Consider the following 26477-nt stretch of genomic DNA (forward strand, 5'->3'; position numbering starts at 1 on the left):
ATAAGAGAAAGTTATAGGTTCCATGCCCACATTGTGGTGAGCAATTCTTTTTTTGGTCTTACATGGCTACTGGTTTCTTTTGTTTCTTTGTTATAGTTATTTGAGCTTATAAATTATTAAATCCCTCCCATTTAATGCTGAGACTGTGCACTGGGCTCAAGGGCTTTGGAGTCCTCCGCGTAATCCTCTAATAGTCCAGGTTACCTTGGGCCCCAGTGATGATGGCATCGATCCAAATACGGGCCGCCGAATCGGATGCGGCCTGCAAATTGTAGCTTCGCTTCTTCGTTTTCACAATGAAAGTGCAATGCGGGCGACCGCTCTTCGAGGCATTTAAGTGATCCAGGTAGACCTCGTCGATGGTCTGTGGATAGCAAATACAAAATAGTTTAGTTAATAATATAATTATGGTAAACAATTAATATAAGGGGCTCAAAATAAAAAAAATACTTTCAAATTGTAAACTATTTCCATTTTAAGATATAGCTGTTCTTAAAATAAACGTAGTATTTGGTGCTTGATTGGTTTAGGGACTGTGAAAGGTATATTTTGTTCAAACTCACTGCAAAGTAAGCGCCGCCCCTTGGTTTCCTCTCCGACTTATCGGAGTAGTAGATTAATGCGCTCCTCTGGCGATCCAGGACAAACCAGCGCCTCGACCATGCATGAAACGTGGCTCCCAGCTTGTGGAGGTAACTGCAAAATGAGGATTTTATTTAGTGGTTACCGAGCTTTAGAGTGGATAACTTGAAAATTACCCGCGACAACTGTGCGCGTCCACAAAGACATGCGGACACAGATCGATCTGGTGGCCGGCGGTCTCGATGTGGTGCCGAAGATTCAGATCCGGCGAGAAGATGGGCAGGTAGCGGGTGAGCGGGCGCTGGTGCTTCGGCAGGATGCGCTTCCGGTCGCTGGCGGTGCTCCCACCGCTGCCGCTGTTCCCACTTCCGCTGCCCGCCGACGCCGTATCCTGTGAGTTGCTGCTGGCCCGCTTGCTATCCGCCGCCGGCGACGAGGAGGAGTCCATTCCGTTGCCAAACTTGGGCGCCTCGATTGCCGCATCGCAATTGTTGGCCTCGGAGAGAGGGCGCGGACTACGCACTACCAATTGGCTACCAACGACTCCTCCACCGCCACCTCCTACGCCCAGGGCAATGGCGTGGTGCTCCAATTCCGGTTGCGAATGGCGTTGCTGAAATGGTAAAGGAAAATCAATTTTTAATAGACTTTCATTGCTTTGTATTCCTGCTAAAAATAATATTTGGTCAATCAATTTTAAATAGCCTTTTGCATTTCGCATATTTTTCCTATCCCCTTCAAAGCAAGTTTACTTTTTGATTAAATTTTAAATTATTTTCAAATTTGTTTGTTTTCTGTCCATAACTGTGAAGAATTTTAATTTGTATTTGTCCTCACATTTAAATTGTTTAATATTCTTAATTTAAAATGCGTATGGCAGTTAAATATTATGCAAATACTTTTTTACCAGTTCACATTATTTTTAATTTCGAATTTGTAATTAAGTATATTTAAGTATTCAAGTATATTTAAGTATTTCATATTTCATAAATGCTTTGTCAACACTTAAAATGAAATGTGTTGAAATAGATTTATGTGAGAAAATTAAGGAAAAATTTACAATTCAGAATTATTTTTGTTACACTTGGGGGCAAACATGGAAAATCAGCACTTGAAACTAGGAAAAAAACATTTCTTTTTACAATTGACTTAATTTTTTTAAACCATTTCGAATTAAAAAAATTTTAAGGCGTCTTCAAAAATTTAGTTAGAAAACCGTACACGTTTTTTCTAAATTACGGCCCTTTTTTTCCCAACTTCACTCACTAGATAATACAGCTCATTGCGCTGGCGTGCATTGGCATCCGTGCGTCGATGCTGCACGTAAGTCATCCACACGGACATATCGAACGAGAATCGGTGAAAAAACCGGATGAGGAATATACTTGAAAATCACTTGCGCTTCCAGTGAAAATGGGCAACTAACTAAGCGATTCTCCGACAAATACAGATGATGGGAGGCGGCCGACTTTCAACTTTCAGCCTATCCGTCGGATCTCGAATGGGGCGCACATGAACATTGTCCAGCAGTCGGAGGATCGCGAAACAGAACCAGATCGAGGTAATTATACCCGTAATGGGCCGCGGATTTTTGTGGCCAATGAACGGAAGAAGATAACGATGGCCAGTCTATTGGCGAGATCGCAAAACGTGTAAACAAATGGTCTAAAAATCGAGGTAGAACGTAAACACGGCCCAAAAAAAAAATATATAGAAATACGGAGCACACACGTAACGCCTAGCTAAGAGAGAACCGCGAAATGGACAACCAAAATAAAACAAAGACCACAGCAAATATTAGAACTTATTAATAAGTGTAGTCCATATAGAATCCGCAATTGAGAGCAAGGCGAGGTGGTGGGGTGGCTCTTTTAAAATAAACACTGGCTAAAATAAAACAGCAAGCGAAATGCCGAGGCGGCCAACAACTCGTGACTAACGAGCTGGCGATAGATTTGATCGTCATCCAGAAGGATGAAAGAGGTGCACTCGAAGAAAGTATTCGATTCAAGCAAATAAAAGGCAATCCTTCCCCTCGTTACGACCAAAAAATAAGATACTTGGAAATTATAACTTAGAAAATATGGGAAATATTTATACCCTACATTAAAAATAGAAATAAAAATATAGCAAACGTGTGTACCCTTTCTAAAATTAATAACATATTATAAGAAGTTATAATATTATCCAGATAAAAAAAGCTAAATTTTTTCCCAGTGCATGGCAAAGAGAAATATGCTATCTAAAATTATCCACAGGATCGCACTCTTACTCCCACTATTTCTCTTACTCTTAACCTAATTCTTTAAAGCTCTTGACACTTATGTCTTCATGATCGTGTGATCTTGAAAACCGAATCATAAATAGTAGGGTAGTTCAGTGTTAATAGGTTATAAATCATAAAATCAGTTTTGCAATATTTATTTAAAATAATTACAAGCCAACCACCAAATAAAAACAAAACTATTATGAATGGACGTCTAAATAATTGAAAGGGGGATTCACTAAGGAACTCACAGCAAAACAAAAAACATTACTCAGAGAATTCTCCTGAAAGCTCCGAAAACAAATAATAAAAAATTTATATATAATATAAAAGAATTTATATTTTACAGATTTACAAATGGTAATATTGCAAGAAATGATTGTGCATCAAAAACACATCAACGATTAGAAACTAAAAGGTATTTATAATAAAATTTAATGGGTAATTCATTTTTAAATTCTTCATGAAAACGATAAGACGTAAAAATTATATCCATGCGGAAGTAAAGTCCGTAGGTTGAATGGAATTTTGTTGTTAAAAAATATATGTTTTTATAAATTATGGCGCTACTACAAATCATTAGACCTTAACAATTTATTTTATTGTCAGCTATTTATATTCTACTTTAATTGCAATAATTTATAAGCTCGTAAAGAAATTAGCAGATAATTCTAAATATCTGTAATCTATAAAATACTCATCAGGAATTTTTCAATTAGCAATTCAGTATATTCCAATCAAGGGAAAATAAAACCACCCCAAGGTAAAAATCACACCTGTAGTCTTCATTATGGGTTATCAGCTCCATTTGTGGATCCATTTATTTACATTATTTCGTTATCTGAGCGGAGGTGTCTAATAAACCCCACAGCAATGCACACGTTGCCTTATCGCAATTGTAAAATCCCATACGCAGTGCACCTTACTAAATGTGTACTTTAAAACACTTACTACGAGAAAATTAGTGTTAGGCAATTATAAGCCGCTTATAATCAATTAGAAATTTCTTTAATCTATTTAAAATCTTTATTAAAGTAAAGGTGATCAACGGGACATAGCAAAACAACAATTTTAAAAATGAAAGAGCCCGTCATGGGAAATTAATAGAAGCATTAATCAATGGTTCTGTGGAATTACAAATTAAACTGGCTCTTCACAAAATACGATTTGTTTATGGTCAGAAAGGAAATGGCTCGTAAAATGGTGTGTGTGTGGAAATGGATGGGTTCACTGGCAATTTCGTTTAAGACCCCAAAAATTTCCCGGAATGCGGGGAAAACATTTTACAATAACAAGCAGTCCGTAAAGCTTTCCTTTTGTTTGGCCTAGGTCATCAATTTCGCGGTGGGGTCAAATTCTAAATTTATTTACTGACTGTCTGCTCACCTGTTGAGGTGTCGTTCCAGTTGTTGTTGCTGTTGTGGGACTGCTGCCGGTCGATTTTCTGTTCTGCACATTATTCTCCTTATCGCCGCCGGTTTTTTGCACCTGGTCAACCACTGTGTCACCTGGTTTTGGATTAAGCTTTTGCATCTCGGTCTTTTCGAACAATTTCGCATCTTTGCCGCCGCTGCAAAAAATAAGAGAAATTCAGAGAATTAATATCTGTCATATGGTAAAATAAACTGCTACATTTTAAATAAGATTATAGCGAAGGGAGGGTTTTGAGTATTTAAAATATAACTCAGCATATAAGTATTTATGAAATCACAGTTTGCGTATAAATGTATAAAAACGTTAATGTCGGTTATGGTAACCGCAGTTTAATTGGTTGACTTTTGGGTTATTAAAAACTCCATAAACATATTTTATCATCATTAAATGGAGACTTGTATATTTATGAACAAATGAAATCTTTTTGGATATATTTTCCGATTTCTAATCACAATATAGTACATATTTTAACTATATAAATATACAAATTTATTTCTCATCAACTTTTCACCAGGTATTAAGCATAATATAGCCACTAGCTAGCAAAGCTTTATGGGTTTTATTTTACGTATATTTTTTATCACAACCACTGTCATTCTTTTTCCTTAGAAATGATCATCATACCAGCAGGGAATCATCGCGTTGATCCGATACATTGTTTATTTAGAATGACTCATTCCCGGAGGGGACTTCGATTCCCGATTCCGATTTCGGTAACGCTCGAGTTCCAACTGCAAAACCGAAAGCCGAAAAAAACTGACTAAGCGGGCGGACGGAATAGATGTGAATGCACAATCCGAAAGCAACAGTTGGCACACAATCCAACGATTCAGACACATAGATACTCTGGCGAACACACACTGTCATAGAAAATCAGCTGATAAGCTTATCAGCAACGGTGCACAGAGAGAAATGTTCTATAAAATGTTTAAATATGTATTCATATTATGAATTAAAAATACATATCCTAATAAAAACCAAAATTGTTCGGCTTAAGAATTAATACCACTTATAGCTTATAAAAAAATACAGTTTTTTGTACAATTTAAAAAGAGAAATATAAATATAAATAAATATATATGAAACAATTTTTTTTTAGCTGCTAGTCAATTCATTTCAATTTTGACCATACTTGTATAATATTAATTTTAAATTTACACTTTACAAGAATCTTTAACCGAATCGTTTTGAAAAACTTTGCCAGCTTTATTTCTATATATCGAAAAAATGGCAAGCACTTCCCAGCGCAAATAAACTGAGAAAGGTAAAGAAAATAAATCAAAAGAAAAGCTACTCAGGTGACGTCGTCGTTCGATCGGCAAATGAGCACTAAAATAAAACTCCAATCGGTGGAAGTTTATTGTTTGCCCAGACGATTGTCGTCGCGGCCTCTATTGATTTTGGTGTGTATTTATTGTTTGGTTTTTCAATTCAAATTTCAAAGTGATTTGGTAACCGGTTTTCAAGTCGGTGGAGTGCTGGGCACACATTGTTTAGCTATTAGCCACAAAGTTTGATTAATTGTAGAGGCGCGAGTTCAATGAGTAAACCAAAAGGCATTTTAACCTTACACTGGGCAACACAATTTGAGCATTTGCTGAAGAAGCCAAAATTTACTTTAGTATTCTGTCATTTTAAGTGCAGCCAGTTTAATAAATCAGAATCAATCAAGAGCTAATTCATGAAAGGCACTTGTGCTTTAAATATATATTGACTATTAATTAATCAACTGATTGTTGATTTGCTTTAACTTTGGACAATGTGAAAGATAAGATATTAAATAATTTATACCAAACTAAATGCAAATATATAGATAGGAATATTGGCATGTTATATTAAAGTTGAGCTCTTTATAATACAACTTTACCCAATGAAATTGGTATTTAAATATTTAAATTGTTTGTTGATTCAGAAAATAATATACAAAAAAGTTAAACTCATCTCAGTTACTTATAAAGCCCAAACTTTGGTTGATCGCAGTTGGATTCAAATCCCAACCCGGCATCCCAGTGTAAGTTGCACTCGAAGTGCACTTTTGTTGTCACAGTTCGGGTAATTAACTCAACGGGGAGCACACTTTCAATTAGCTGGGCCTACAGTGGCGTGGAGGGATGGGTTCCGAATGGGGGTCAACTCACTTGGCATCCGATTCCAGCAGCTGTTGCTGCTCCATCGATTGCTGGGTGGAGAGCAAATACTGGGTGCGGGCTTCGTCGTGGCTCTTCTTTTTTAGATCGTACATCTTCTGCCGCTCGTGCTCAATGACCTGATGACCTGTGGAGCATAAATAATAGTTTAAGTAATTGTTTCAATACAAAAAGAATATCTACATTCTGAAATATATTTTATCTATGAAATCTATATACCAAATTTATATTTATGGCACTAAATAAGCTTTTTCTCAGTTAAATCTTTGATATACATATGTATGTATTTATTTAAAGAACTGAAATATTACTTTTCAGGATATTTGGTTATAAAATTTGCTCTAAGGAAATTAAAATCAAGAAGTATTGGTGATCAATGAACCGAATTTAAGTACCAGCTTGTTTGTCAACCAAAACCAAGAGGTAACCAAATCGGTTTTAAGAACCACTAATGCGTAGCAATACTAGTTTTTAATGAATTCTTGTCTACTTTTGCAAAACTTGAATTTTTGGTACTACGCTCTATTGTAAAATGATTTGACAAAACTAATTTGGTTCAAAGCTTTAAAAGCTCTATCTGTGATACAAATTGTAGATTTTAATAAAAGGGTGTTTTCGTACCCTGCTGGGCCAGCAGGAGCTTGCGATTCCTTTCGATCTCCTTGATGCTGTCGAAGATCTTGGTGCTGGCGCCCTGGCTGGTGGAGATGGGCGCATCATTGGCCACCTTGCAGCTGCGATCGATGTCGTCCTGCGAGGGCACACGTCGCTCCAGGGGGTTCACCTCGAACCGATCGCCTTGCAGTGATAGATTAAAGCTGATTTGCTCGCAGCTGCCGCCGCCCAGATCCTCGAAAAGTTGGAGCGGCAGACGCTTGGGCGTACTCGTGTTGGCCTCGATTTTATGGTTATAGAACATATTCTCGTTTATACTCTTCGACATCAGATCCTCTTGGTTTCGTCGCTTCGGACAGAGCAGTTCGGCGGAGCCAAAAAGAGACTGGGACATCACGCCATTGACCAGATTGCTGCCGTTGGATCCTGGCGAGGTGGGCGACCCGGGTTCCTCCTCATCCGGTCCGATTTGAATGCGTAGAGCGGCCAGTTCGGCTTCCAGGGTGAGACGCTGCTCCTGTCGCTTGAATTCCTCATGACTGGCATGATGCTCGGACTCCTCCTCGAAATACTGAAACTCCAGGTCCTCAAAAGTCTTTCTATCGCTCTCCAAGGATTCGCACACCAGCTGCAGCTCCTCCTTCAGACAGGCGTTATTTGGTTTCTGCTTCAGCATGGCGCGCAGTCTGAAAAGTAATGAATAATGTATGTAATTGAAATGTTTTTCATTTTATCAATAAGGCATCTTACTTCTTCAATTGATCCTGCTTCATTTCGATGGACTGCTTCAGTTTGGCCTGCTGATTCTCCTCCATGACGCGAGTGGCATTCCGTTGGGCTTCCAGGCGGCGAACTCGATTCTGCAGGGCCTGCAGTTGCAAGCGCGGCGAGGCACTGGCGGTCAGGGGCTGTTCGCCCAGTTCCAACTAAAAGAAAGGGGTTTACTTTCGTTAATATACTCTTGAAGTATTTTCGTAAAGGGAAGGCAGTTGATTTTAACAATAGGTTTGGGTTATACAGGCTACAGTTTTCAAAAATTACAAACTTAGTTCCATTTATAGGTACTGTCATCAAAAAAGATTCAATATCTCAGGACAACAAAACAGGTCTTTTGAAAGACGCACTAAGTAAGAATAAAATATATGTAAGTATTACATCTATGCTATTTATTGATATGCGTATCAATACATTTAAATAAAGAATTTAAGATATCTTTAATCAAAATATGAAATGTTGTTCTTTTTCAAACTTCAATTTCATACCACGCGTTAGGATCGAAAACTAATTATGCAGATATTCTATATTAACATAATTAAATGTCCTTAGACCTGAACAAAATACTCTGTTGTGCAGTGCAACTATAATATTAACATTTTAAGAACATGACGACAAAAACCTCTAATGGCAAAATTGATTAAAAGTGAATCTCCTTAAAAGTAAGTTGTTGAGTTTTTTGAACCCGAAGGACTAACCTCAAGTCCCTCAATTCCTGCAGAGGGCGGCAGTTCGGCCAGTTCCCGCTTGAGCTGCTTGCGCCGCTGGATGAGTTCCCGTCGCTGACGCTGCTCCAGATGGATGCTTCTCGGTGCCGGAGCTGGTTTCCTGCTCGGCTTCGGGGATTGAGTAAGTGACTCCACGGACTGCAGATTCAGGGTGAGATTGTTGATGTTCTTGTTGTTCCGCTTGGCGGGCACCAAGCGATCCAATTGCTGCTGCTTCCGCTCAAAGGATTTGAAGAGCTGCTCGTAGTCGCGTTGCTGATTTGGCGCCGGTGGTTTGGGTGCCAACGGTGGCTTCACCAGGCTGGGAATGGGAATGGGTATGGGTTTGGATGCTGAGACCACAGCGGTAGATGCCTGCGGTGGTGGACTGATGGCCAGGGCAAAGGCGTTGCCAAACGACACATCCTTTTTGGGCGACATGCAGTTGGTGCGAATCTTGGTCCTCGGACTCTGTGGCACATACTTGCCACCTGCAGTTGACGAGTTGTTCTGATTAAGATTCTCGTGGCTGGCCCTTACCGCCGCCGTGGGAGCCACTCCACTGGAGGATACACCGCCTCCTCCTCCACCTCCTCCTCCTGCTGAGGCTGGCACATGGATTTGACCATTGATCTCCACACGATTGGGTCCCAGTAATCGCACATTCTCGTAGCCCGAGGTACTGCTTAATAGCGAAATATTGGCAGTGCTGCCTGCTCCTGCCGGCTGTGGAAATGGGGACTTATTCTTGTCCCGCGGCAATGAGCCATTGGTCTTTATGCGATTCTGGACAATCGGTGATGACGTTATGCTGGATGTACTCGAAGTATTGTGGGTAGGAGCCATGGAATTGTTTCTATCCGCGTATTCCGTGCAAATCTTTAGCATATCCTCTAGCTCGGCTCCTCCGGCGACAGAATTTTGAATGGAAACTGGACCATTATTGATATCGCTATTCACGCCATTCATGGAGTAGATCTGCAGGCCACCAGCTTTGGGATAACGATCGTAGCGATCGTTATTCACTTTCGTCAGTAGATCCGAGGAAGCCAGTTGCTGCTGCTGTTCCTTGTAGATCGCCGCATTGCTGGGCACATTCCAGTAACCACTATTGCTGCCCACACCCTTGGCAAACTGATTGTTCAGCTGCTTTTCGTTGCGATGATTCTCGGCGAGATTACGAGCAAAACTGGCGTATTTCTGGCCCAAAACATCCTTGGCCGGCATGTTGACGGTGACCAAGTCGGAGGAGAACACCTTGGGGCAATCCAGTTCGTAGGTGGAGGGGTTATTGATCGGGTTGATGATGCTCTCGTAGAAGGATTCCAGCTCCAGGGATTGACTCAGCTCGTGGGCCTGCCTCGCCGATTGCGTAAAATCTATCTGGGGCATCGAAATCCTCTCGTTGGAGCCCATCGCCGATCGCATCATCTGCGCCTCGTCTGGATTGTTGAACCTCAGATAATTCGAGTTGCCGATCGTGATCATCGCCCCCTGGCTGAGTTTGGTCTCCTCCAGAATCGGAGCCCCGTCGATAAGAAGGCGGGAATCCTTTTCCGGAACCAGGGTCACTTCGTTGGCGTCGCTCCTGCAAAATGGTATACGTATAGTTAAAGCTTTAGAAATATTTTTACGTCATTTTTTTGACATTTTAGACTCTGTTAAAATTTGTATAATATTTAATTTCTTCAAAAGCTAATTTATTTATAATGACATATCATTACTTTATTATGTTTCTATTTCAGATTATTAGATTATAATGGAAATACATTTTTGTAATATCTTGTTATTAAGTAATTTATGTAGGTAGTATTTATAACTATGTATGTATAATATTCTTGTTATTATGTAAGTAATACATACATTACTAGTATTTTTAATTGAAAATAAGAGTTTTTCAGTATCTTACTAAAATGACATATACCAATCCTTAATTGATGAAAATGTAAGTGTAAGGTATTTTTGGAAATATTAAAAAAAAAATCTTTAAAAAAGGTTATAGAATATTATAAACTGAGACAGAGAGTCTTTAAAAAGTGAGAATCTAGGGAGGTAAATAAAACTAAGGACTCAATACCTGTAGATGGTGCAGTGCAGTGGGCGAACGCCACTTCCGTTCAACGAGATGCTGCAACTGGCTGCGGATCCAATCGTGGTGTCACCTAAACGGAAATGCAAGTAGTCATTATTTATTTAAAACTCGGATTTAAAACCGAAAGTTTAGCGTTTGAAGTGATTTTCGGTATTGTGAGGTTGGAATATTTCAACAGTCAGAGTCAGTTCAACAGTATTCCTTATCTCTTTTCACATCTCTCTCTGATTTTTTGGGAACAAATAGCATATTCTTACTTCTCTCTGTTTTGGTACAGTGGAAGGTGTGACTATTATTCAAAACAATTTTAATTCCTAAATAAATCCTTCGTTATTTATTGAATATTTTTAATTTTTATGGAAGTTAAGTTACTTAATGGCATGGTTTGAGAACACTGTAAGCCAGATTTAATAATAAATAATATAACATTTATTATTAGAGTTAGAAAAAAATTTGTTGACTAAATTTTTATTAAAGAAATTCTTATTATTTCTGAAAACCGTTTATAAAATTTATTTAATTTTTGATTTCAATTCCATTTCATCCCATTGTTAACTTTAAAAAATAAGCTTATCGCCGTTGCTCACCGATTTTGTTGTCTTTTTGTGCGTTGCTTTCGCAAGACTTTTTTGTGTGTGCGCTTTGCTGTTTCTTTTTTTTGGTACTTTGCTTATCGCTTTACAAGTGACCTTGCCGGGGCAAAAAAAAAAAACATAAAAGAGAAAAAGCAAGAGCAAGAGAGAGGAAAAACGCGCACGCGTGGCCGCGGCAACAAACAAATCGCAAATGACACGTGTGCGAGGGAGAGGAACGCAGCCGAGTAACGGTGCGTGTCCAGTGTACTTTTCAGAGATGGCCTCGTGACACGACACACTTTTGCAGCGTGTCACGAATCACAGATACTTTAGATATGGAATTTATTTAATTAAATTAAATTAAAATTGTTATCTGTTTTTGACTTTACGGGAATTTCATATTTATGAAATTTAATATAACTGTACGTGAATTTCATATTTATAAAATTAATTATTTAACTTTATGTAAGGAAGACAACAACAAAATTACATAGTTCAAATAAAAAAATATTTTTTTTTAATTAAAAAAAAAATTTTGAATTAATGTAGATCAGCATTGAAATCATGACAAGTATTTATCTTTAGGAGGCTCTAGCTATAAATGATTGTCACTAGAAGAGAATAGTCTAAACTTTATTAATTCCGTGTCACGAGGAGAGGTCCAACCACAGGACTGGCCGCACTCACACCTCACACTCACCTATGTGTATGTAGTGGATGGTAACGGCGGTGCTCAATCTACCGCCGCCCAGAGAAACGAGATGCGGATCCGAGGCGGCGACTCTCAGCGACGGATCCTTTTTCGTCAAGGACATCTGCAAAGAGAGAAAAAGAGCGGGAATTAAAGGGGCGCTCGAATGAATACCAGGAATGCCCGTGTCATTTGGGAGTTCCATGGGCAGCTGGCCGGTAATTGTTATTGGGTTTTCTCTACTTTATGTTTTTGGCACACTGTTAAGGGATTTCCAGGGGTTCCCTCATTATAAATGAATGTGTGTGCGCCAGCACGTGCTCTTAAAAGAGGGAAAATTCCACAGCTGTGATGAATTTTTAATATTTTTTACATAAAATACACGATAAAAAATATTCACATTCCAGGTTTATGAATAAGATCACAAGTTCTGATTACGAAAATAGTTTTTGATATTATTTAACACATCATTGGAACTTTGTTAAATAATACAATACATACACTACTACTCAACATTATTTGAAACTATTTTTTTTAAACCAACGTGTTATACTATCCCCGTGTTCGCCTAAGTGCTGTTTAAAGTGTTTTCTCAACTTCCGAATGATGTCATATGCAATGACTGACCCCCCTTTTCAGTATTATTTGTGACTCAAACTTACGCACTTGTAACTGATAAAGTTGCACTGCTACATACATATAAGAAATGGAAAAAGCAGCAACAACAAAAGCATCAATCAAACAACGACATGAAATGGGGAAAAATGATTTATACGAAGTAATATGAATGAATATATGGTTATGTGCGTTCGCTTTATAGATTGAAAACTTTATCAGGCAAACAACGTGCGTTCCCATTTTCCAGTTATCCAATGTGGTCACATAATGTGGAACGGTCATCTTTATGGTCGCCACACACGATGGTCCAACAACTACAGTGATACCAAAGTTATGGAATTATCAATGACATGATCATGGTGTCTCATATTTCAACAGGGGAGTGAGGTGGATTTTTTCAACAGGGGGAACAACTATATTTAGTTATAACTTTGGGAACTAAACATGTATGTATTAACAACTTTTCTGTTCCATTTAATAATAAAATTTAAAAAGAAAAATTTTAAAAATTGAATCTTTCATAAAAAAATTATTGTAAATTCAGTTTTATATATATTTTTGGAAGTTGAATGCGGGGTTTAGCAGTTTAATGAAAATAAAGTGCTACCTAATAAATATTAAACTTTTTTTTTTAAGCTGGGCTATTAACCCCGAAAATCCACCTGGGTAGGCCACTGGATTATAGTATGATCATGATGCCGTCACTTAAACGCTGTCGACCACTTTTGTTTTTAATGACCCAATTCGGACTGTTTCAGCTCCGTTTGCTTCGCTTTAGATTTTCGGGGGAGGGGAAATACTGCCCGGGAGATAGAGATGGGGCCAAAGGGGGCCACATTTCGAAAAATGTGAGGCGGGGGATACCCCCAAACACAACCATTTCCGCGCCCCAAAAATAAAAGTGAAACGTTTTAGTGCCCAGTGCTCCTACTCCACACAGATATCTTTCTTTTTTTTTCCCCTCCCACACACACACTTATTACCTGTTGGATGTCTTTTTTCTGCGATTGTATGTGTGCCTTATCAAAAGACCGCATTTTTCATTTATTTGTTTATTGTTGATTGATTAGGCTCATAACGTATTCACCTCCAATGGTTCAAGCCAACATATTCCACAACACATCCCATATCACTGGGTTATAGATATAAATACGTAAGGGAATATGATATTCTTCCTCGGTTATCAACACTTTTAGTACCCGTTACTCGTAGAGTAAAACGGTATATTGTTACCGGGGAAAAGTGTGTTACAAGTAGAAGGATAAAGAATATATATTCTTGATCAGCATTACTAGCTGAGTCGTCTATAACTCACGCCACTATAACTCACTAGTATCACTAGTATAACGACCACAAACGAACATGACACTAAAACCCGTCTCGCGCCCACATTTTTAATACTTTGTACATCAAATTGCAAATTCAATCGAAATTGCACACCACATGCAGCAAATCAGCTGTTTTCACTAATAAGCCACCAAGCCGCTAGGGGCGCTAAAGGCTAGGTGGCGCTAGTCACAAGCAAGCATATCTCCATACCTCTCCCTTTAGTTGAGTATAGAGTATTTAATAGTCGAGGCCATCGACTATAGCGTTCTCTTGCTTACTTTTATTTTATAAGAATAAAAAAAAATATTCTGAGAGCCCAGGCTTACATTGCATATTTTTTTGATTTAAAAAATAGGAAACATTAGATAATAAATCAATGCAAAATCTCCTATCGATTATTGGCATTTCTTGTGCAATTTTTCATGCACTTTCCAGTTGCATGTCAGCCTCCAAATTCAATTTCTTAGCCCATTGAGCGTTACTTTCGCTTTCCGTCTAGACGCTTCTTCGGTTTTTCTTTCGCATTTTTTTGGTGCCCCATCATCATCAGCATTGTAGCATCATTATAATCACGATGATGAGCGACTCTGGGGGCAGTATCAACATCAACCGATCATTACAACAAAACATTACGAAATGCATTTTAGCTTTTGCTTTTATTTTATTTTCATTTCTTCTCGCTTCCCTCAAATTCTGTGGCACGTCATCTTGTGTGACTGGGCACGGGAAAACATCGTCAAAAACAAACAATAAAAAACTAAAGAAAAATCCACAAGATGTGTAATAAATTACACCGAAGAAAGGCGAGACAACAAAAGCGTTTTTAAAGTGATTCAAATGGCCCGGAATAGTCGGATCGGGCCAAACAAAAACCAATTCAAATCCAAAAGTGAGTCAGAAGAAGCGACCCCAGATGCGTTCCACAATTACCTCCTTTTACTCCGATTTTTCTTTTGTTATTGTAGGCTTTTTATTACCGCCAACAACAAAGGTATTTCAATTTTATTGAGATAAGATAGAGGCAAACGTAAAATCATGAAAAGAGTCGACCGAGATATGCCGCGGAACTTGCCTTATGTAAAACCTCCGAGCGATAAGAAACATATTTTGTATACCCAAGTCGGTATTGACTCTTAAAAAAGTACAAATAATTTTTTAGTTTTCAGCCCATTAAACAATATTCCTTGTTTCAAATTAACCACTCCTGAAACTACATTATTTTAACCCCTGCTGTACTTAAAAGCTGAGTCCATTGTGTGGCACGTGCGGGAGGGCAGGGAACTGAAAAATATGGTATGGGTCTATAAAGATGAGGCATCCTACTCACAAGACAAATAATCAAACAAAAGAGTGTCAACGCAATTAACGTTTCCTTTTTCCCTTATTTTTGCCACCCCGTTTCCCTCATTAACCCCTCGAACTCCCAGAAAATCAACGACCCTCCCCGTTTTATTGTAGCCCCCCCTTACCTTACTCGAAATCCCCCACAAATGGTTCGACTTTAGACTGATGAGCTCCCTCTGATGATGAATACATTTTTGCCATTTTTAGTTGACTTTATTTATAGAGAGCAAACACAGCTGGTAAATAGACCTCCCTTTCTCCCCCGACAGGTACACAGGAAAAAAAACTAAGATAAGTGTGGGCCCTGTGTTATAAGAAACTGTTTTAGTTTTAAATACATAGAGTTAGATATTTTGCATTTACAAAACCCGTACTTATGTAAAAACGAATGTATTCTGCCAATTCTTTTACTAGTATTTGATTTCATAAAAGCAGGTTACTTTTGATGTAAATATGTAGATGTGTTTAGTTATCTATAGTTTATTTGTAATTTAAACAATTTTTTTGGATCAATATATCATTATAAATGCTAGATTATTAAAAGTGTAAAAGATATATGCAAGGTGCATTTCCAGGTCAACTGTCAATATTTTCAATTGGCAAAAAACTCTGTTTGTTTGTTTGCTTATTTTGGGGCTGCTGTCAGTTTGGCTCCAATTCAGTGCCAAAAATCCAACGCATTCCACAGACAAGTTTTCTTTTTCTCGCGGGGGCTGGTGGGCATGGTCCGAGGGCGTTTGCTAATGGCATTTTGCTGTTTCAAAGCCAAACAAATGCCAAATGTACATAAGCCAATGTGGAATTCAGCTTGAGACGTGACTTGAACAAGGGAATTAAGACCCTTGGATCTAACATACTTATAAGAACTTCCGGTAATTGGAACTACACCCAAAAGTACAACTTGTGGTTCCAATGCACGTTCAAGGAAAAATTTGAAAACGTGTCATGAACTGTGTCGAAATAAAAGCATTATACAAAAAGTTAATAATAACCATTGAGTAAAGTTGGTAAAATATAACATTAGTTTAATTTTTTTACAACAATTTAATTAGTAAAACAAATAACAAAAAAAAACCAAGTAAAAAGCTGTGATAATGAAAGTGAGCTTAGGATTTGTATTTATTTATAAAATGTTTAAATAGTATTTATTATAATATTGTTATTATTTAAAATAATGTTGTAGCAAATCAGCTGTTTTCACAAATACGCCATCAAGCCGCTAGGGGCGCTATAGGCTAGGTGGCGCTAGCCACAAGCAAGCATATCTCCATCTCTCTCCCTTTAGCTGAGTAACGGGTATCTAACAGTCGAGGCCATCGACTATAGCGATTTCCCTTGTTATTTTTTTAAATTCATAATTACCACAAACTGTGATTTATTGTAAATAAATTGATAAAATCTTGTATGAGCTATGATTCATAATAATCCTTATATTATCTTCATATGAATAAAACTTAAAAACTCATTAAGCCCTTTGTGGATTCCATGTGTAATCCTCTGAAAACGCGAGCACATTTGAAGGGTTTACCGCACCTTATCTTGGGTACAGCTAATTGAGAACACAAGCCATAAATAAATGCTCATGCTCACCCATTTGGGCACCTTAAATATATATCTCAAGACCTTCGGAGGCATCAAATAATATCAAAAGTCAAATGTGGAACACGATTTTTATACTAACAACCGAACAAGAGACACATTCATATGGCTGACACAATTGCGAGCACATATGCAAACATAATTATCTATGCAAACCGAAATAAACCAATTTTATTTTTTGCAAATTGTGAATTAAATTCATCTTCAAAGCGGAACCAAAGCAAACAGAAAACAGATCCGAATAAATAAATTTTATAAACTACAGTGGAACTTGCAAAATTAAATAACATAATTTGCTAAATGGAAACAAAACCTATATTTAAAAAAAACCATATGAATTTATGTAGGTCTTTACTAAGATTAATTTTTTTTGGAAACACTTTTCGTTCTTTCGAATTAATAAAGTTCACCTGTATTTTCATTTAAGACCGAATAGCAAGCTATTTTTTCACGAAGGTCAGTCGACACAGTTACGTGCGTAAAATTAAACAAAAATAAATAACAGAGACAGCAGGGAGTGGTGGTGAAAGGGGGGTCGGACGCCCATGCCTTGTGAATAGCAAACTACAACCCACATTTGGCACCACGCCCCCACCGACGCCCCCTTTTTCCGCTTAATAATAAATAATGTGTGAAAATTATCGTCGCGTTTATTTTACCTGTCGCAAAGTTGATGATTGTCAAAGGGTTTCCAACTTGTCCCCCTTTTGTTCTATTGCTGTGACATAGTTTTAGGCCTATTAACATGTTCAAAACTCCACCCACGCAAAGAGAAGGGTAACTGTGAATTGTGGGCGCCACTTGGGACTGTCAAAAGGCCAGCAAACAAAAAAACTCACAAAGATGACAGCAAACAAAGGAATCTTGTATAAGTATGAAAGTCACGAAAAAGTAATATTCGTTAAGAATTTTGAACGTAAATCTAATCTCAGATGGAACTTGAAACCATTTACATTAATTTAAGTATCTTAGAAAATTGTTAATAATTAAAAACATTCTTTTAAAATTTATATAGTATAGAAGTAAAATTATTATAATTTAGTTAGTTTTAGTTTTAAATTATCATTTTTTTTATAGATAAAAAATGAAATATTTATATATTACATAAAGACAACAGCTGGAACCAAATGAATTAAGAATCTTTTAAAATATGTCATCACATATTTGTCATTACAGTTTTAAGAAAAATATCTACTATTTAAAGATATAAAAAAAATATATATAACATATTATTAAATAAACAATTAATAATAATAATTTTAAAATTTCAGTTAATAATAATCTTCTTAATAAGTCTTCAATTACATATTCGAAAAACAACGGCTGGAACCAAATTAATTAATAGACCTGATTTCCAGGCCACCTCTAGATCTTCAATCCTATTTCTTCGATGGGGTTATGTGGGGGCCTTTCTGTGTGTCAAGTGGCTTGTTAATTATGCTTATGACTTGAAGAGAATTACCCAAAAATGGGGTAAAAGTTACTACACTCGAGCGTCTTTGGGAAAATACAAAAAAAAAAGAAATCTAATTAACACACAATTTCAGGCAATTCTCAGTCCCTCGACTCGCCGATGCTCATCTCCAACCAATTGAGTTCAATTGAAGTAACTAACAACAATGGGACACCATTTATGAATCATTTGTGGCAAATATAACAAAAATCAAGGGGGAAATTGCAGAAAGAGTGCCAGGCAAATGCAAATGCAAACAAATGCGTGATGTCATCACAGAGGCAGCAGAAAAGGCAGTAACATCAAAGCAATTGCATTTAACACGACTACAACGAAGACAAAGCGAGTACCACAATCAGCGGGCCAAGTTGTTGTCGTGCACTGGGAAAAATAATTGTTTGATTGTAAAAAAGTTAAATAATATAATATAATTTAATACAGTATAATGTTATATAGTATAATGTAATGTAACATAATGTTACACCACTTCATGATCATATTTGGGGTGTTATTCTAATTACAGATTGATATTAAAGAAAGTTAAAGGGAATACTAGATTCCTCGCAAAGTATGTAACAGATAGAAGGAAGCGTTTTCGACCCTATAAAGTACATATATTTTTGATCCATGTCCGTCTGTTTGTCCGTCCATATGAACGCTGAGATCTCGGAAACTATAAAAGCTAGAATGTTGGGATTTGGAATGTAGATTCTTGAGCTTTTTGCGCAGCGCAAGACGCTAAAACCTGTCTAGCGCTCACATTTTTTAATATATTCTAAAAATTTAAATGCGACTTTGTTCTTAATATAAATTATTTAAATCGGACCATTCATTAAAACTACATAACCAAAAAAAGTGTGTTATCTTGGAAACAGCACTTTCGTTAGCTGAGTAATTTTTTATTCAATTTGGATATCACCAGGAATAAAACTTTTAAGATTTATTTTATGTTTATAAAATAATACAATATTGCAGTTACTAAATTTTATTTCAGTGTACGTTTTATTGTTGTTATTTTTGTATGGCTTTTGTTTTTGTGAGTATGTGGCTGTGTGGGGGGTAAAGTAATTCAAAGTAAAGTGAGGCAAAGTGAAACAACAAAACTTGATTTGACTGGATGACTTCATTAACGGAACACGCAGAAAACAAAGCGAATTTACATCCACATTCATCGCAAAAAAAACTACAAGTAAAATAAAGTAAACATTATGCAAACCTATAATTATTATTAATATATTTTCAATGCAGTTTTTAAACCGCAAAACGAATAACATATATGTTATATGAATAAGAAGACTAAAAGATGTAATATTGTTTTCAACCCGAATGCATTTAATTTTATCAATAGCTACCAAAATGTAGCATTTAAGAATAAGAATCCATTGTTTGGTTTTTATAAAACAATTGTATCTATTTCCATGACATCTTTGGTTTTATTTTTTGGTGGGCGTGATTGTATTAATTTATTTAGTTTGTTGATTCAATTAAATTCAACTTTGTGCAATGCGTTTAATTAAAGTCAAGCCCCAAGATGAAAACGAAGGCCATCTCTGTCCCACGCAAAGTGCGTGGATTCCAGGGGCGAACAGGGGTCAATGTGGGGGTTTGTTGAACCCTCAGCCGCCACAACAACAATAACAACATCAGCAACAAAAAAGGGCAACAAAAAACTACGCTTTTTTCCCTTGTCTTTTTGTTTTTGCACTGTTTACGGCCGGAAAACGGAAGCGACTGTTTTGGTATTGTTTATTATTGTCTGCATTTATGCTGCGCTGCCCATTGTGAGAATTATGAATGTGCGTTTATGGTTATGGGCTAGGGACTATAGGGAATGCCACATATGTACGACTGTATCTGGTGAATGGCATAGGGAACATCATAGAGAATGGAACTTGGGACTAGAAAGCGGCGAAATGGAACGACATGGTGACACTGCAATGGGAGCACCGGTGCCGTTGCCAAAGGTGTCGCCTCCAACTATCGCCACATGTCGCACATGACACGTACACTCGGAGAAACCCAACGGATCTACGATTTATAACCTGATCTAGGTTTGCAGAAATGTATTTTGGAATGACCTCAAAAGTGCGGAAATCTGAAGAGACTTTGCAACCGTTTGGTTTTTGAACCTCACTTTAAAGATTTATCGTTGAAAGAAAGTAAATACTTTGGAATACTCTTCAAAAATACAACAGTAGATCATTTGTAATAATTTTAAGTACTGAGGAAATTCTTTTTATTAAAAACATTTGTTAATAAATATTTAAAAATTTTTTAAGTTACACATTTGGCCTGTCTAAAGACTTTATAAAAAATATTTTTCGATATGGAATATCGATACTTACAATTTTTATACCTCAGCAATGAGAAAAGATCTTTATTATTGTTGGTATTTTTAAGACTGCCTAAAGACTTTATTAAAACTATTTTCGTAAATTTACAATGTAAAAATACTGTGTTATCGATATTTACAAAAAAATGTTATGGGTAAAATTGACCAATACGCATAGTTACGCAACTAAAAAAAATGTTAACCACTATTAAAGATAGTCATGTGTATTTTATTGTTGTTTTGGTTACTATTTAATAGTAAAGCTACCATAAAATAGTAGGCTGTATGTATTTTGTTGTTGTAAGAGTTACTATTTCATTGGTAAAATTAACTATTTGAAGGATTGGGCCCATTTGACTAATAAAAAACAATTAATTAACAAGATTTTTGATGATTACTTATACATAAGTAAGAGCTTTAATATGACATAGTAAATTAAAGAAATGGGGTTACCTAACTGCAGTTTCTTACAGTGCACAGCCACATATTCATCACTCACACACACCAATATGGACGAACCATTAAAGATCAGCGACGGTGACAAAGTGCGTCCGGTTTTCAAAAAGTGTCGGATGCAAATGTGCAAAGCGACGAAGAGTGGGTGGCGGAGGGGGATAAAGACGGAGCAGAAAAGGAGCTGTCTGATAAAGAGAGGGAGGAGCCAAAGAGAGATAGAGAGAGAAAAGCCATCGAAACGGGGGAGAAAACAATATTGGCAATGCACTTTTTGCAGGGAGGGAAATTGAAATAAAAACATGTGCAGCGGTGGAAAATGCTTCTGCTTCTGCTTCTACCGTTTCCACCATTTCCACTCTTTTCCCAACCAGCTGCAACACCATAAAGTGTGAAATGGAAAAACACATTAAAAAAGCAGGGAAAATGGAAGGGGCCAGAAGAACAAAACATATGCTGGCGGCCCGTGGAAATGCGGCACAGTGGGTCACAGAGTGTTAAATCATTAAAGTACGAAAAATATTAAAACGAGACGGAAGCTCGTTAAATTTTCCATTTGAAAATTTCCAAAATTAAACATAATTGAATGGGAACGAGGAAACAATTAAAATACACAAGCGTAGGTTTCTCCACTCAAACTGGAAAAATAAAATTTTAAGTGTCTGGAGGGAAGTGATAAAAATACAAGGCGAGATTTTAAAAAGTTTCTTAAATATTTAACAAAATATGTGGCTTAGGTTTTAAAAATAGGCTTAGAAATTAAAAGAAAGAGTAAAAAAAAAATTTATACTGACTAGGACTAGGACATTAAAAAAAATAGTCTAAGATTACTAAAATTATTAAAGAAAAAATTATTAAAAGTAAAGAGAAACTAAAAAATAAGTAAAAAAAAATTGATACTGGTCTAGGACATTTAAAAAAATAGTCTAAAATTACTAAAATTATTAAAGTAAAAAGTGTAAATTTAAATGAGTGTTAAAACTTAATAAAAGAGAACAAAAGAGGCACCCATACTTTTCCATGGCTTGCGGAAATTGGAAGAGCCCCTTTCGAGACTTTTGGACTTTCGGGAACAAGATCTTCAAAGGCGATTCTGGATAATTCCTATGGGGTTTTTTGCACAACAAGCGCTATTGTTTTTTTCTTTTTCGTTTGTTTTGTCGAGGAGTGAAATTCGAGGAGTGGGGAGCTGTGGAAGATGGGTTCCCAAATACGATTCCCCAGAACGCCGTCATCAATCTTGCACTTGATGCGACGCCATTTAATGCCCGACGAGCAAATAAACTTCTCAGGAACGGAATGCCACCCACCGAGGATGCAAAATAAAAAAAAAACGGGCCTTCGAATGTGAAACCCCCTGGGCAAATAAAAGTGCCGGCAAAATCAAGTTTCATCCCACTCATTTCGCTTGGTCAGCAATCTGATGGAAGGCAGTGTAAGTGTCCACATCTGTTGGCCCATTTGTTGACACACAAACTGCAGGCCAAAACCAGAGTTTTATGCTTCAATTTAATTCTTTGCCAATGTTGTGTTGATGTTTAAACGAGCTGTCCGCAGACGAGGCAAATAACAGAACGTTTTTGTGGTATAAATTCGAATTTTTTAAAAATATAACTGAATTGAATTGAATGAAAAATATTTATTTTCCAGTCTGAATTCTTTTAATTTTAGTAATAGTATTTTTTGTATAATATTTATTAAAGTATTTTGATTATTATTATATTCACATATTTATACTTCTTTTCAGACAGAATTCCTTTTATTTAAATAAATATCTTCACGATTTTTGAAAATTCAATATTTTTCTTGTCACAGCTCTATGTCCTATTAAATATCTTTATTTTCTGTGCAGTGGCGCCCAAGTCCCCATGGAATAATTAATTAAATACCTTTAACGTGGGCTGAGAGTCTGCAACTTAAACTGAGCTCATTTCTTGGAGCAAACAGCTCAAGCAAACAAAAAGCCCGGCAAAAAAGAAACAATTGTTAGGTGAGCCGGCTAAGGCAACAAATTAATATAAGGCCATGACAACAATCGAGCGAAGGAAAATCAACAAATTCGAGCCAGTAATATCCAGCCCACCTAATGCAATAATTTAGCAAACATAAAAATAACAAAAAGTTTGTAAAAAGCATAGAAAAAAGACAGAGGAAGTGAAAAGTAGCGCTTAAAATCGACTTGAAAATGCTCTAAAACTGATATTGGAATACACGACTATCGATCAATACCATTTAGAGTTATTTTAATTGCTAGCCATTAATTAAAAGCGACAAATGGCTAATAAAATACAGTTTGAGCGTGAAAGTTGCTGCATTTATTGCCCATGAACTAATTTGAATATAAATTAAATACAACATCGTTTAGATTTAAATAATATAAATTAACATTTTACAAGCTTTTACAAAATGGTTACATAAAGGAGATCTTAAAATTTCCTGCCTCTTAATTTGATTTAACTAGAGTTTAACATTTCGAGCTTAAAATAAGCATTTTATCATTATTTTTTCAAGAGTAAAAAAATGGTTAAATAAATAAGACTGTAAAATGACCTGCCTCCTAGCTTGGTTTACTAGAGTTCAAATTTTGGAGCTTAAAATAATCAGTTTGACATTATTTTTTTCAATCTTTAAAAAATGGTTACATAAATAAGGTTGTAAAATCACCTGCCTTTTAATTTGGTTTAACTATAGTTTACAATTTAGAGCTTTGAATAAGCATTTTAACATTATTTTTTCTAGATATTTTTTTTCCGTTCTTTGCACTTAAACTTAACTCGTTCCTGAGATAGTGAATAAATGGCAATATGTATTCATAACCCAAGTCAAACGTTGATTTTCGTCTTGAACTTCGCTTTGCTTTTTTTCCGCCTTCCTTTGTTATTCGCCCTTTTTTTCTGATCTCAGACACGTTCCACTCGCGTTTGAAATTTCGCAGCCCGAAAAAAAGATATATAAAAAAGAAATACAATAAAAAGAACAGCGGACTGCGGGTAATATAAGCCCTGAACAAGTTCTCGGGTAAATAATTAAATATGTATCTCGGCTTTTTATATTCGCTGGTTTATTTGTGTATTTAGCCTGGCTATTCATTCGCTGGCCTTGCCATTCCCAGTGATGCCAATTTGAGCAATTTACATAATTCCAGTCGCTGGGAATGGGTTTTGTTGCCCAATCCAATAGTAATAGTAACTACTTTTGGACGTCATACCAGATGGCGGAAATTCACTGCCGTTATGCAGTAATTACAATCTGCTTTTCACTTCTAAGATGCTGATTTTCTTTATGATTTTCAACTCAATTTAGCTGCATTTTAGTACAAGTGGGCATATGTAAGTGAAAGAGGCAAACCGGAATCTAGTTTTATTAAATATAAAACGCTACAAAGCTAGAATAAAGAAACATAAGTACAAAAATTTCGATAATTTGAAAAAAAAACATTTTTTCCAAAGTATTTAAGTTTATAAAATGTTGTTTTAATACAAATGCTAAAAAAATGGCTTCCAAATAATCTATTTTATAATCAAATGCTTAAAATAGTAGATACAATCTTTGTACATATATAAAATCGAAAAAAAAATGTAGACAAGGAAAAATAGCGTGACGATCGCAAACCTTTAACATACAAGGTTCTGACACCAAATTATTATTATTCTATGGACTAAATAAGTACACTTTCTAAAATTACAAACTCTATTTAGATATAAAGTAGTAAATAAAATGAAAAAAAAAGTGGTTGTCAAAAGAAATCAAGGAACAGACACATATGGAACACGGAATCGAATTGGAACCGATTTGGAACCGGTGCTTATAGAGTGCATCCATATCCATTCCGAGGTTAAAGCCAGTTCGGAGTTCATTGTTGTGGCATCGCAGTGGCGGCCACGCCCCAAAAGAAAAGGCAAAAGAAACGCGCAACTGAACTTTCGCAACTCCCCGTCCCGCCTTAACCCCCCTCAGAAAGGCCGCTTAACCCTCGCCAGCCGCTGCCACTGCAACTGACCCACTCAGTCGAGAATCCCTCTCTTTCCCGCCTGTCTGAGCTGCTTTTTATGGAAACCGGCTAAATTCCATTTGATTTGGAAGTCGGGCCAAGAGCCAAAGCCTCGTCTTCTTGTCATCATTTCTTGGCTCGCCTTGCCTTTTCTTTCTTTCTTTCTCTGCACGCAGAGAAAATAATATCATTCCCACATGTTATTACATTTAAGGCACCAAAAATGCATTAACTGAAGCTATTTACATATTGCCATTTGGGATTTTAACTGGTTTCTTTGTTTTACCTTTTGGAAATAATTTGGAACTGGATTTAGAAAATCCACATGTTTTCTCCTTAAGTATAATACAATTTTTTTTTTTGGTTATACTTAGTGTAGTAGAAACTGAGAGAATGAATAAGCCCACTGAATAATCTTATCTTTTTTGTCTCCCTTGCTTAATGTTTATCTTAAGCTCATAATTTAAGAACCAAAATTTAGGGTTCTAAAATCACAGCATTTAAAATGTAATGTAGGACTAAACCTTATAGCTATAGGGATATACTTTAAAGAAAAACTTTACAATTTGCAATAGTTATTCAGTATTGTCTTAAGGAAATTATTGATAAACTATTTCATGTAGTTTAATTACTATATATTATTTTTTCCAATTCAATATGGGGACTTTAGATATTTTTGTGAAAAAAGTTCATTCATATTCTCCAAGATTTTTTCAGTGCACTGCATTTCACTCGACTGTCAAGGGCCTGTTTTATTACTATACTTTTTAAAATATAAATAAGATAGCTTTCTGGACTGTCATATATGTAAACCCTGTTTGTAACTTATTTTGACAATATAATTAACTTACCTTACAACCTTCTGCGTCAACTGTAGCTGCTTGTTTGGTGAGTTCCTTGAGATTGTCAGTTTTTGTCAAATTTGCATCCAATAATAACAAAAACAATAATCACAAAAAAAAAGCCGCGCAAACAAACAAACAAACCAACACGCACGCACTCCACACACACACACACACACTAGCGCGTGAAACGAGTTTATTTGCTGCACACAGCAACAAAAACAACAACGGCGAAAAGGAAACCGCAATCAGCCAAGGATAAAATGCGATTTGCAATTAAATTCCACCGCTTCGCCCGCATTATCGTAGGCCTTATTTTCTCTCAGTGTGAATGGCAGGCAACAGGCAGACCATTGGAAAAAAAAAACAAAACAAAACACAGGAGTTGGGCGCAAAAAAAGGTAAATAAACGCACGAAACGCCGACGATGGCTGATTTCTGAGAATATTCAACTTATTCACTTTCGAACCGAATTCAGCAACGCATCAAAAGCAACAACACAGCTCAGTGTGACCCGCGAAACTATCTGTAGGTAATGCCGTTTGGTGTGACCGTTTCTTAAAATACCAAAAAAAATGGTCTTTCTAAAATGTCAGGCGAGTGACACCGCTAAGTTAGCGAGTGCACACACCT

At 36.5% G+C, this 26477-nt stretch overlaps 1 protein-coding gene across 4 annotated transcripts; it reads right to left on the reverse strand.

The window, feature by feature from the left end:
• Positions 1–14: 14 nt before the first annotated feature.
• On the reverse strand, positions 15–26356 carry LOC119558221 (pleckstrin homology-like domain family B member 1). 4 transcript variants are annotated; one of them, XM_037871536.1, is made up of 11 exons: positions 25854–26356; positions 11893–12007; positions 10603–10687; positions 8517–10113; positions 7795–7970; positions 7051–7730; positions 6421–6556; positions 4235–4418; positions 759–1195; positions 564–696; positions 15–364 (listed from the first exon to the last, which is right to left on the reverse strand). In XM_037871536.1, exons 2-11 carry the CDS (start codon positions 12005–12007, stop codon positions 188–190), a joined length of 3720 nt encoding a protein of 1239 aa, XP_037727464.1. In that variant the 5' UTR covers positions 25854–26356; the 3' UTR covers positions 15–187. The 4 variants fall into 4 exon arrangements, with proteins under 4 accessions (XP_037727464.1, XP_037727465.1, XP_037727466.1 ...); XM_037871537.1 differs by lacking the exons at positions 11893–12007; positions 25854–26356 and adding an exon at positions 11205–11221; XM_037871538.1 differs by lacking the exons at positions 6421–6556; positions 7051–7730; positions 7795–7970; ... (2 more) ...; positions 11893–12007; positions 25854–26356 and adding an exon at positions 4907–5043.
• Between the last annotated feature and the right edge of the window lie 121 nt (positions 26357–26477).

Source organism: Drosophila subpulchrella, chromosome X, assembly GCF_014743375.2.
Source record: "Drosophila subpulchrella strain 33 F10 #4 breed RU33 chromosome X, RU_Dsub_v1.1 Primary Assembly, whole genome shotgun sequence".
NCBI lineage: Eukaryota > Metazoa > Arthropoda > Insecta > Diptera > Drosophilidae > Drosophila > Drosophila subpulchrella.

What these genes read in the sequence shown, in the direction of transcription:
- LOC119558221 (XM_037871536.1), bottom strand. Translation starts at nt 12,007, where the DNA reads ATGTCCTTGACGAAAAAGGATCCGTCGCTGAGAGTCGCCGCCTCGGAT. An exon ending in AAGCAGGATCAATTGAAGAA is followed by an intron (nt 7,731 to 7,794) that starts GTAAGATGCCTT and finishes ATTACTTTTCAG; the next exon opens with ACTGCGCGCCATGCTGAAGC. An exon ending in GGGGCGGCGCTTACTTTGCA is followed by an intron (nt 365 to 563) that starts GTGAGTTTGAAC and finishes TGCTATCCACAG; the next exon opens with ACCATCGACGAGGTCTACCT.